At 44.3% G+C, this 13439-nt stretch overlaps 1 protein-coding gene across 3 annotated transcripts in view; it reads left to right on the top strand.

Annotated features, from left to right (window-relative positions):
• The window catches only part of KCNIP4 (potassium voltage-gated channel interacting protein 4), a 212259-nt gene that overhangs the window by 123611 nt on the left and 75209 nt on the right, over positions 1 to 13439 (top strand). The window contains exon 4 of one of the 3 annotated variants that reach the window (XM_090035695.1): positions 7478 to 7600. The exons of the other annotated variants lie outside the window; for them this stretch is intronic. Coding sequence (XP_089891821.1) covers positions 7478 to 7600 — 123 coding nt within the window. The remainder of the gene's footprint in view (positions 1 to 7477; positions 7601 to 13439) is intronic. 3 annotated transcript variants of the gene reach the window in all.

The raw sequence follows: 13439 nt of genomic DNA, 5'->3' as shown, positions 1-13439 counted from the left end.
TTTTGATTCATTGTTTGCACCACAAGTTCTGTTGAACTAATAAATATTGGGCAAATTAGGTTTCCAGGGACACATGGATAGATTTTAATAGTGCATAAGGGCTGAATATATGCATCTTAGGGGCAGTACCTTGCCGTCCTTGGACAAAGAAAATAGTTTGAAACTGTCTACCCCTATTTTTTTTTAAGCAAATTATCACAGTTGTTTGAATGGTAGATGTAAATGATCTTATTATTATACATAATGTTTTCTGATAGAACAAAATTTCTAAAATATCTTTCATCCAAAGTGCTTATATCGCTGTTAATAAATCGGTTTGTTTAGACTATAGAGAAATAGTTTCCTATTGTTCCATGCTTTGAAATGTTGAAACAAGATATGTTTCCCCCAAGGAGATTACAAGACACAGAGATCAAAGCTAGAGGATAATTTAAGTCACCCTTCTTGTAATTAATGCACTATATTTTTAATAATAGCATGATGACAACATTTTACTGTGGACCACAAAGAATAAAAGTGTTTAATGCAGTATTTTATGAGATCATAAAACTGTTCATGGACTGTGTGGAAAGTTTACCATTTTCACCTAATACAGCACAAATGTCCTCATTGTCCCTTCTAGAAAAAAGCTTGCCTTTGTTTCTCTGTTAGTCTATTGTAGGAGAGAGAGGATGAGGAGAAGTTACTTGTTTTGACTGATGAAATATACATCAAATGGAATCCTTAAGTAAAAACTGTGGCATTCATGACCTGTAGATATAGTTACCTGACAAGGATATATGTAATCAAAAATAAAACCAGATCACAGATTTGGAGCTTTCATTACCCTCTTTCCAATTAGATACAGGACCTGGTGATCATGTTCTTAGTTAATAGGTTGATGAGACCCATGGCTTGTTGACATAAGGAGTTTCCAAGTTCAAGTGTAGATAAAATGTTTGTAGTTACCTAGGTTGGTCCAGGTAATATGAAAAACAGGATTTGTATGGCAATTTCTTTTATTGGAGTACATATGTAGTTGGGAGAGATACTAGACAACTTTTCATGAACTAAGCTAGGGCATTTAGGCCACTTGTACATGTGATGGGTGTTTAGTCCCTTAAATCAAAAAGGTGGGTTTTTAATTGCAATGGTTAAAAACCCACTATTTCAATTTAGGGGCTTTCATCACTTTACAGTGAGAGACAATCTTTTTTTTTTTTTTTGTGTGGAGCTTTCCCATGTCTCTTGTGGCTGGAAGAGGTGAGCTGCTGGCAGGTGAAGTGGCCCCTGAGCTGCAGGGGGCCTTGATCTTTCCTTCTGGTGGCGGCACCCCCCTCCCCAGTGCTGCCTGGATGCACTGCTAGCTTGCAGGTGCCACCTGGGGATGCTGCCTTGCTCAAGGCCCACTGGCAGCTTGCCCCCCTGGCCACAGGAGATGTCAGCAAGCTCAGCAGAAAAAAAAAATCCGACCTCATGCCACTTTAATTTTTTCCCTGATGGAGTCTGGCTGCATAAGCTGCTGCTGGGCTGTGCAGCCCCTGAGCTGCAGAGGGGCCTGGTCCTTCCCTCCACAGTGGCGGCACCCCATGGGACCACCCAGAATAAGTGCTAGCTGTGCAGGTGCTGCCCCAGCTCACAGGCAGTACCCACTGGATCCAACTGTTCCCTGAGGCTGCATGCTGCAAATCTGCTGAGTGCTGCTCCCCACATGGGTTCAGGGAAGAGCTGAATCTGGTGGCTGCTGCCTGTGAACCGGGGCAGCACTCGCTGGGGTGCTGCTGCTGCGGAGGGAAGGTGTAGTGCCCGAAGACTGGAAGAAGGCCAATGTGGTGCCGATCTTCAAGAAAGGGAGGAGAGTGGATCCGGCTAACTACAGGCCCATTAGCCTGACTTCTATCCTGGGGAAGATCCTAGAAAAGTTTATTAAGGAGGCCATCCTTGATGGACTGGCCCAGGCTAACATCCTAAGGGATAGCCAGCACGGGTTTGTTGTGGGTAGGTCTTGTTTGACCAATCTCATTTCCTTCTATGACCAGGTGACCTATCACGTGGACAAGGGAAAAGAGATTGATGTCATATATCTTGACTTCAAAAAAGCTTTTGATCTGGTATCCCATGATCACCTCTTGGCCAAACTGCCCAGTTGTGGCCTTGGCTCCACCACGATCCACTGGCTGGGAAACTGGCTCCGTGGTCGGACCCAGAGGGTTGTAATTGATGGCAGTCACTCATCGTGGTGCCCTGTGACCAGTGGGGTCCCTCAAGGCTCTGTCCTTAGACCCATACTGTTCAACAGCTTCATTAATGATGTGGACATTGGAGTCAGGAGTGGACTGGCCAAGTTCGCTGATGACACCAAACTTTGGGGCAAAGCATCCATGCCAGAAGATAAGTGGGTGATCCAGGCTGACCTGGACAAGCTCAGCAAATGGGCAGACGAGAACCTGATGGTGTTTAACACCGAAAAATGCAAGGTTCTCCACCTTGGGAGGAAAAACCTGCAGCTTCCTTATAGGCTCGGCAGTGCTACGTTGGATAGCACTACAGAAGAAAGAGACTTGGGGGTCATCATTGACCACAAGATGAACATGAGCCTGCAATGCGATGCTGCGGCTAGTAAAGCGACCAAAATGCTGGCTTGCATCCATAGATGCTTCTCGAGCAAATCCCAGGACGTCGTTCTCCCCTTGTACTCGGCCTTGGTGAGGCCGCAGCTGGAGTACTGCGTCCAGTTTTGGGCTCCACAATTCAAAAAGGATGTGGAGAAGCTTGAGAGAGTCCAGAGGAGAGCCATGCGCATGATCAGAGGTCAGGAAAACAGATCTTACGATGACAGGCTGAGAGCCATGGGACTCTTTAGCCTGGAAAAGCGTAGGCTCCAGGGGTGATCTGATGGCCACCTATAAGTTTATCAGGGGAGACCACCAGGATCTGGGGGAACGTTTGTTCACCAGAGTGCCCCAAGGGATGACGAGGTCGAACCGTCACAAACTCCTGCAAGACCATTTCAGGATGGACATAAGGAAGAATTTCTTTACTGTCCAAGCCCCCAAGGTCTGGAACAGTCTGCCAGAGAAGGTGATTCAAGCACCTACATTGAACACCTTCAAGAGTAAATTGGATGCTTATCTTGCTGGGATCCTATGACCCCAGCTGACTTCCTCCCCTTTGGGCAGGGGGCTGGACTCGATGATCTCCCGAGGTCCCTTCCAGCCCTAATGTCTATGAAATCTATGAAATCTATGACCAGGCCCCCCTGCAGTCCAGGGTCTGCATGGCCCAGCAGCAGCTCACATGGGCAGGCTCTGCTGAGGGAAAAAAAATGTAGCAAGGGACCTGATCCCTTTTTTTGTTCCACAGAGCCTGACCATGTCTTCTGCTGGTGGGCCCTGAGCTGCAGGGGCCCCAGATTCTCCCTCCACAGCAGTAGGGCCCCCAGGGCCACCCAGGCAGATGGCTGGTGGGTGGGAGCTGCCCGAGCTCGCAGGCAGCACCCAGCCCAATCCAACTGTTCTCTGAAGCTGAGCTGGGGTAGCACCCTCCTGCTAGCAGCCCGCCTGGGCAGCCTTGGGGGGTGCTGCCACCATGGAAGGAAGGACCAGGGTCCTCCGCAACTCAGAGGCTGCTCAGCCCACTGGCAGCTCACCCTTTGGCCAGGGGAGACGTGGGCAGGCTCTGCAAAAGAAAACAGAACAAAATAGAATCAGGCCCCTTACTGCTCCTGTCTTCAGCCCACCTCTCCCACCGTGGGTGGGTTAGGGGCACAAATTGTCAAAGGCTGCAATGTTACAAATAGCTACACTGCAAACTAAATGACATGCAGCTGTGGCTTAGTTTGCAACATAGCAAACTTATTTAAATCATAAAAAAAACTGCACATGTATGCATGATGCATGTACATAATGCAATTAAACTGCAAAAAATGGCCAATTTTTGTCACATGTACAGGCACTCTTTGTGTCCAAAACCCCATCTATATTGTTGTTTCTATATAGAAACAACAGTTACTGTTTCTACATTATAGACTAAAACCCAGTCATTTGGAAACTTCACTACAACTTCACACTGTGATCATTCATACTATCTTAGTGGCAAATATACCAGAACTAAATATAATCTTTATGTTTCAGATGATGCTTTATTTGAACCACTGTAGCAAGGTACGAGAAATCCAACTTTAATATAACTTCAATTAATTAAAATATTACTAGCGAAGGATATTTCTCTATGTGCTTTTCTAACTACACTGGCTCCTTAGAAAAAAATGTTAAATTCTGCATCTGGAAACTAGTCTTCAAATCTCTCAATGACAATGATTCAAGATCTAGCACTCCAGAGAATGGTTTCGTCTTTTGGAGCAGAGCTGGAGGGTCTATGAACCTGTCAACTTCAAGACTGAATGAAGCTCATGAGTAAATGGGGCTTTCTAGTTAACAGGGCCCAGGCTTTGAAATTAATTTCCTGAGGAGATAAGCATGACCACAGATCTTGTAGCCATCAGAATGAAGTGTAAAATTCAATCTGCAACTTGGTGTTCCCCTAGTTGGGAGTATAAGCAGTGAGGGAAGGGAGTCTGAAGAATTAAGCAAAACTGAAAATAAAGATTGCAGAGACAGGGAAGGAGGAAATAAATATTTTTACAAGAAGAAAACAACTGCTGACTAGGGCTGTGCAAAATTTTGGCGGCCGTTTCGTTTCATTTCGGATGTATACGTTTCAGCAGCTGAAACACCAAATCCAAAACTAAATGCAAGGTTCCGAAAAAGCTCCAAAATGAAACAGATGCATCTGAAACATTTCAGAAATGTTTTGAATGTTTCAAACTGTTTCAGAGGTGGGCCTGCAGGGAAGGAGAAACTAAGAAGAGGGTGGGGGAGGAGGCAGGGAAGGACTGCTCTGATATTGACATCTGTAGCTGGCCAGTGACACGATCTGTCCCTGAGGTCCCTTCCAATGCAGTGCTCTCAGGGAGGGACAGAGAAACACCATAAAAAGCTGTTATGAACTGGTCTCTGCCATTTTGCATCTGCATCTGTGTCTGTGTAGCAGCAGGAGCAGCAGCAGAACATAGCATCTGTAAGCTTACAGCTTGGTAGTGCCTTCCTACCATCCCTGCAAATTTCATCCTGCTGTGCTTTAACACACATATAGCCTCACATGTCATGAGTTTTGCTTTCAACAGTTTGAGGAGCAGTTTCCCAGAAACCCCTGCACCTATCTCCTTGAAACCTGGCAGGCTTCATGGCCTCAGAAGTGGATACCATCCCCGCAGTCTTCATCCCACTGTGCCTTAACGCACACAGAAAGTCACACATATCATGAGTTTTGCTTTTAGAGTTTTGCTTTTTTTTAGGGTTTTTTGGAGGTAATCAACAGCTCAGTTGGTAATGTCTCTGCATTCCTTCCTTTGGAAAAAGCTGTTTAAGAAGAGCTTTTAATGAGTGAGGCTTTGTTTTCTGATGGGGTATTAATTGCTGATAACAGAGCTGATAAATGCTCTCTTATCAAGGAGGAGGGGGCCCTCCCTAATCACAGTGTCCTGCCAGGGCATGGCCACACCCCACCCAGCACAGCTGTATGGAAGGGAAAGGAGGGCTGCTCTCATGCCCCTCAGCTTATAGACTGAGTCACTGCAGGCATGTGTCTGTATTTCTGGGATGTCTGTGTAGTTACAAAACTGATTCAGCCTACCTGGGTTAGACTAATCTGCAAAGATTTAATTAATTCAGGCTAAGGCTTTTTTAATGTCTGTCCCTAGCCATATTGCACAGGAAGGAAGAAACCATCACCATGGCCCTATTTAGTACCAAGAAACTTGTACTGTGCATCTGAGACCCATGCAGGAAAAACAAAAATAAGGGTTAGACATCCAGTGGGTTCTGAACATATTTTGGAAACCAGCAATGGAACAGTACCGGAATGACTGTGGCTTCCACCTCTGTGCCCCTAAACATGAACAGGATGTGTGGCCTGTAGCAGTTTATAACAGGGTGTGAAGCAAGCCTGTTGCCCTAAAGGTTATTCCAGATGTTCTAATGCAGGAGTTCTCAATCCCGAGGCCATGGCCTGGTGCCAGGCTGTGGCGGGTTGACTGCCAGTCTGCAGCATGGTCAGCTACCAGATCGAAAGTGACCGCAGACAGGCAAGCTGTGGCCCCACAGAGCTGGACAGAGAGGTCACGGCTCCTTCCGCCTCACCCGGGGCATGGGGTAGCCTTACCTGTCTTTCAGCTGGAAATTCTGGCCACAGTCAGCTGTGACTGCTGGGCCGTGATTTGGCCGGCCACAGCACAAAAACGTGTGGAACCCCTGTTCTAATGCTCATCATTGACAGTTTATGAATCCTAGTACTGTTGAAGCTATATATTCAAAGGAAACTCTAGCACCCTGAATGATGAAACTTTTAAACTGAAGTCTCACTTGGATTTAGGCGCATTACACTTGTTATACAGGAATAATATTAAAATAGTAAAGTTTTTTATTTGTGCCTGTCAGACTGTGGTCTGCCACCTCCTCAGCAGAGCATGGGTCAGACACAGGTGGCCAGAACCTTCCAGCTGAGTCTTGCCACATGCCCACTCCCTGCCACTGGAGTGCCCATCCAGGGTCAGCTGACCCCTCACTACTTCCAATATAAAACCCTGACCCAGAAGAGGAAGCACCTAGGTAACAAGGTTCAGCTTTGTACTCAGCTTGTGCTGCTACTGGCTTTCTGACAGACCCTTCAGATACCTGACCTGGCTTGCCCATGGACCCCAAGTTTGGCCTGACCCTTTGGATACCTGATCCAATTGTTTGATTTTCTGGATACCTGACCCAGCTAGCCTCTTTAGCCCATGCTTTGTCTGACCCTCTGGATCTCTGACTTGCTTTCTTAGATGGATCTTCTAGCTTCCCTACACTCTAACTCACCATACACTCTTTGGACCTCAGCTGCCTCTCCTGACCCAGACCTGGCTGTCTACAACTTGGTATGACAGTGCCATAGAATGATTTATAATGATTCCTACTGAAATCTAAGCATGTTACATGCTGGGAAATGCTTGTGACTTAAGCCTGGATAACATAAATAATTTACCGCAGGATAATAGAATTATAGGCTATCAAAACTGCAGGCAGGTCAACAGTTATTTCTCTAAATAGAAAGACATGTGTAAGTCACCTTTTTCCTTCCTGAAGATTACCACTGAGAGAAGAAGAATAGTTAAAGGTTCACTGCTACCTCAACTTACTCTTTTTAAAGTGCATTTATTATTTAAAATAGTTTTGATATTAATACATACAGATCAGTTCCTCAATTTTCAATCATTATAACCCAGACAAAACATTTACAACTAAGAAGTGTTCTCTTCGAGATGTGCTTATTTAATATGCACTGGCTTTCATGTACTTGTAGTTTAGAGTAACTATGTCTATATTTCAAATGAAGTTGTGTGAAAATGTGTTAATGGACTGAGTAATAAATAATGCTAGCATTCATTAAGTTTCTTTCAAAGGGTTTCTTGAGAAATTGGAAGCTTTTAAAATCTAACAGTAAAAATCATTTGGAGACAAAATCTGAAGTTTTGTTTGATGGTTGGTGGTCTTCACAAAACTACAGAATTTCCAGGATCTCACTGGTAAGTATTCATTTGTATCAGACTTGCAATTTAGTAGAGACTAAAGTTTGCTTTTCAGTAGGAAATAATGGACCTAATCCTTAACTGTCTTTTTGGAGCATAAGCTACAGGGAGGAACTTGTTGATATTTAAGAGTCCAACGGTGAATATTCCACAGCTTTATTGTGCACTTCACCTTCTTCAGGTGACCTTTTTTATTTATATAATGGAAGTAAACTAAAGCCATTAATTTAGGCTATATCTGCTTATTTCTCAGACTTGAGGAAGCTTTGTGCCCAAAAGCTTGTTTAACATTTCTTCTAGCAATGTAGATCAGTGGTACCCAACCTTCTGGCTCTGTAAGCCAGATGAATGGTGGTGGGGTTGGTCTGTGGGCCCAACATGGCTGCACACCACCCTGATCCATCTGTGTACCTCCTCAATCTAGTGCACAGGGCCACATTATCTGGCCCATAGAGCTCCCTATGGACCCAAAAATTTGGCAGCAGGGTAGCAGCAATTAACACTGTCACCACTCCCCGGTTGCCAAATTTCTGGACCTTAGGCTGGATGACACTGCAGGCTGGATGACACTGCTTCATAGGCTGGGTCTGGCCCATGGGCTAAGAGTTGATGTAGATGGTCCACTCAAAGATATTACCTAATACACCGTTCTTCTTGCATATACAGCTCAGACAGGCTACAATTATTCCAGTTATTTTGTATTTGCTAGAGGAAATCAAAAGATTTTTTAGTGGAAAAAAATGGATTGATGGCTATTTCACGCCCAGTTCTTTATAATTAAATTGGCAACACCCTTCCACATGGTGCAGAACTTAGGTCTATTTCCAATTCAATTTTCAGTAAAGCATTACATCAGACATTGTGAGTTAAAACTTTCTCAAGTGCTATTTGTTATACCAGCAGACTGTCTACTGTGTCTGCTGGTAAATACATTTTCCATTATTTGTAGAACCTTTTAAGTCTATCTAGAAGTACACTCAAAGGAAAAAAATGTTTGTTTTACAGTATGATCAGCAAAAAAATTGCCCTCAGCTGCAGCTAACTGCTGTTATTTTTCAATTGCATCTTGTACAACAAAGAATTACAAGGCTCAGTGCCTTGAGTTAAGGGAAGTGAAGCCCTGTTTGCATTTTCCATTTGGTTTTGTGTTGTCAGTAATATTAAAGACGTGAAATAGCAGGGCATATACCAGTAAAGGGAACGTTATAACTTAAAAATGCAGGAAATGTAACTGTTTACTCCTCCTCCTCACCCTGTCTCTCTTCCTTGGTCTGCTAGGGTAAGATTAATCATTCTAATTATTATGCTAGACTGCATGCTTTCATTTTTGCAACAACGTATGTTGCTCTTTTAATGAGTGGATACATGGATCAAAAAAATGAATGCAAGCAGAGGGTTGTCTCTTCCTGATTTTCTTTCTGTCAGGTCTCCTATTCATTAACATAAAAAGTATAGTAAACTCTGGCTTCTAATATGTTCTTTTACATTGCTCCAAAGGTGCAAAGAGGTCCAAAAGTTGCTTCACAGGCCAGAGAATGGTTCCCAGAGCATAGAAAAACTTTGGCTGATGGAGAGAGAGCAGGATGTTTTGGTGATTCCTGACTGTTGGAACTTAGAACATGTGGCTTAAATAGTCCCTTATCACTAAAGAATGCAAATAGAGCTTCAAACTAAACCACAGCTGCAGTGGACCAAGATCAGTGCTTTAAAATATGTCATCTTAAAAATCTTTGGGGTGTTAGTCAAAGTGCCACCAAGCTTTTTGTGCCTGATATTTTTAATAAAAAACACAAACATCTCAGTGTCATCAGAAATTAATGCATCCTTCTCACAAAGTTCTTCCTTGAATTCCACAGTAATAATTTAAGGTAGGGTCCTTCTGTTCAATATTTCTTTTGAAAATAAATACTGACAAACAGAAGGAGTCAAATAAACAAAAAGACTATCAGTTCCAAAGCCTCCAAATCTGTGCTCTTTCTTATTGTTGCTCAAAAGGGTTGAGCCTGTGCCAGGCTGGATTCATTTCAGTGTAAAAGTCTAAATCCACATAGCTCTTGCACTGCAAAGCCAGTATCCAACATCCCTTTGCTTCTGTTGCATTTAAATTCTCAAATTGTTACATAGCTTTGGTTAAAATTAACTTCAAAGTTAGTGCATTTATCCAGACCCAGTCACATTATGTATACATTTGCAGACATCTTAGTGCAATGATAAAAATGTTATATATATTTAACTAATAATTCAGGACACAGTATGATCCTTTAAATGGAGCAAGAAGTCCATAAGACCTGGGTTCTATTGCTGGCTCTGAACTAGTAGACTGCCACACACCTTAAGCTCTAACAGGTACAAAACCTTCCATCTGTCCAGCAACAAGGTCACCATGAACAGAATTACTGTGCTGTATTGCAGTCTTCACTGACTGTCCATTGACAGGAGTATGTCTCCTTGGGACTAGCTGGCAGCGAGGTCTCTTTGACTGCCATGATCACAGCTTCCCGTAACAGTTACACTCCAGTGGGACAATCAAATTGCCATTAAGCAATAGCAGGGAGACCTGTAGCTGTGAGACCGAAGTTTTCAGAAGACTGGATCTAGAGCATGAAGGAGTCTAGAATGTACAAAATGGTGAGAACAAAATGAAAGTTAAGCTCTTTGACTAAATTCCCCTTGATGAGGCTTTCTCCACAGGGGGCTGTGCGAAACGACACTGTTCCATTTCGACTTGCATTTTGACTTTTCAACGGAACGGTGTTGTGCTTTGAATTTTGTTTCATTTCAAAACTGCTGTTCCATTGCATTTCACTGTTTCGATGCTGTTTTGACACTGTTTTGACATTTTGCCCATAGGCTATAATGAGGAAGGACAAAACAGCCTATAACTTTGTTATTTTTTGCCTGATTTGGATGAAACTTGCAGAGATGGTTGCCCCTCCCAAGGCCATGAATTCTGCCATGCTTCCCAGAGATAGGTACAGGAGTTTCTGGGAAACTTTACCTCAAAAATTGTGAAAGCAAACCTTGTGTCACTTGTATGTGTGAAGGCACAGGGGAGTGAAAACTGCAGAGATGGTAGCCCCTGCTGAGACCACAAAACCTGCCACGTTTCAAGGAGATAGATGCAGGGGTTTCTCAGAAACTGCACCTCAAGCTGCTGACAAGCAAAACTCATGACATGGGCGACAATGTGTGTGTGTTAAGGCACAGGGGGGTGAAAACTGCAGGGATGCTGTCCCCTACTGAGGCCACAAAGCCCACCAGCTGTCAGGAAGATAGGTGTAGGGAGTTCTGGCTTCTGGGACCCTGCACCTCAGGCTGCTTACAGCAAAACACATGACATGGGTGGGTGACACTGTGTGTGTGTTAAGGTGTGCCCTCACTGGCACTGGGGCCTCTACACAGCACAGTAGTGTGCTCCAGTGAGGTCTCCTCCTCCCCTACAGCCTCATCTCAGTCCACCACTTTAAATGGCAACAAGTATAAAATAATTTAGTGAGTGAGCCCTAGCACAGTAGCACCAGCAGCATCTCAGGTAGCCAAACTATGACAGAGCCCTTCTTTCCTCTCCTGCAGGAGCTTCTTCTCCAGCATGTCTGTTAAGGTGTGTCCTCACTCTGTGTGTGTGTGTGTGTGTGTGTGTGTGTGTGTGTGTGTGTGTGTGTGTGACTATGTATGTGTGTGAAGATGCGCCCTCACTGGCACTGGGGCATAGTAAAGAAGCCAGAGGCTGGCCTGGCATGCAATACAGGCAAGAAAGCCAGTCAGTGAAAATGGAAATGGAGGTGTCAGGGAGTGAGGGACAGGCTGGGGTTAGGGGTGGGGAAGGGAAGGGGATTGTAGCAGCTCAGGTAAAAGTGCAGAGGTACCTGGGGAGTCAGATGTCCAGCAGGTTGTGGTGTGTCATAATTCCAGTGTCTATACTGAGTCCATGAGTTTCTGTACCTACTACCTAGGAGGCTGATAAAGTGCAGTTCTTAGGCCCAGCTCTGAAAAGTGGCTTGTAAATTCACCAGAACTAAAGCCAGCTTCCTACAGCTCAAAATACAAAACCTGCCAATAATCTCCAGTACCACCACAAACTGCACACCAGAATCTATCAAAGACAACAATACCCAACTACCTGTGGGGGCACATTCCTCTGCCTCCAATATCTGAGACCTGATCCTGAGAGGGAACAATGTACAAACCACTTTTCACAGCCGGGCCTCACATTTTGTTTTGAGAACTGTTATCACCTTTTTGTTTTTAGGAGAGAAACAGTTGTTCCCAAAGAACTGTGCATGGAGTCATAATAAGCAGAAGAGTTTTTCTTATCTTAAAATATGAAGCAAGAGCATTTTTTTTTTTTCACTCTGAAGTCAAGTTAGAGGCCTGGATAAATTTATAGTCAAGTTAGAGGCCTGGATAAATCTACTTCAACATATGATAGGGCCACGAGCACTATGAGCCACCTGAACCCTGGCTGCTCAACTAAGGAGAAGGGCTGGCCATTGACAGCAAGCATCTCCCCAGTGCTCTGGGTGATCTTACTCATCCTTGCAAAGTGCCCTACTTTCTGCCCACCTTTCCCCAGTGTTCCAGGATGGCCTGCCTCTGCTTTGGGGGGGATGGGGTCCTTGGAGCAAGAGGGGGACTACCCTTTGGGCACGCTCCTGCTGGTGCCAGGCTGAGGCGGAGTAAGGGCAAGGGAGTGGTGCCAGTGGAGATGCATCAGCATCCCATGGTGCTCATGTGTTTTATTCCTTTGCCCCGGCTGGTTTTTGCTCAGCAGTACAGACAGATAGCATACATGGGATTATCATCCAGCTCAAAATTATCCCACACCACACTACGCACTTGCTTCTGGGGTGCGGGTGCATGTGTGGATGCTGCTTCACTTTCCTCCTCCTCAGCATACAGAGGCACAACAAGAGGAGTTGACTCAGCTGAGCCACTTGCCTCCATCTCTACGTCAAACTCCTCCGAAGTGCCTTCTGAGGAAGGAGACCTAGCTCTAGTGGAAAGTTGAGGGGTGTTGAGCACAGACTCAGATGATTCCTCCTCCTTTCCCAGAATTTCCCTTGCTAGGGCACCAAGATTCAGATCCAGCGCCAGCTCTTCCTCTGGCATTGCAATGCTCAGCATGGGAAGTGACATAGGGGTGGAGTAGGCTGCCATACTGGTGCTGCTGCTTCTTATTGTCATCATGGTGGTGGTGGTGGGTGTAATGGCTGGTGCTCATGGTGGGGATGCAGTCTCAGGCACAGGCACAGGCAGTGGCACTGCTCCCCTATCCTTGCTGCTTGTAGAAGTCTCATCCATTCTAGCTGGAGGAAAGAGCCTATGTCCCAGTTTGGTGTGGGGGGAAACTTACAGCTCTCCCTCTACCCCCTCTTCCATCCCTCCCTGAAGGCTGGCCACCTGCCTTTTCACCACGCTTCATGGTTTGTTCCTTTCCTACAAATATATAAATGTATTCACATTCCTATATAAATTTAAAAATGTAGGTGTGGGGCAATGAAGAAATATATAAAAACCAATAGAAATATATTTTTCTCCCATATAAATTCAGAAATGTAGGTGTGTGGTGAAAAGAAGAAATGTATTCAAACAAATAGAAATATATATTTCTCCCTATATAAATTCAATAATGTAGGTGTGGTGCAAAGAATAAATGCATAAAAACAAATATACATGCAACTATACATATATCTGTCTTCGTATATAAATTCTATTAGGTATGTATGTATGTATGTATGCTGCAAAGCTTTAAATGTATAGAAATAAAATATAAATGCATTTGCCTTCCTATATACATTAAATTCCATAGTAATCCTATCCAATATAATTATAAAAT

This window comes from Crocodylus siamensis, chromosome 2 (assembly GCF_052110815.1).
Source record: "Crocodylus siamensis isolate JL-2025a chromosome 2, ASM5211081v1, whole genome shotgun sequence".
Lineage (NCBI taxonomy): Eukaryota > Metazoa > Chordata > Crocodylia > Crocodylidae > Crocodylus > Crocodylus siamensis.
The sequence above is the reverse complement of the archived record's forward strand: the minus strand, read 5'-3'. Positions and strand labels throughout refer to the sequence as shown.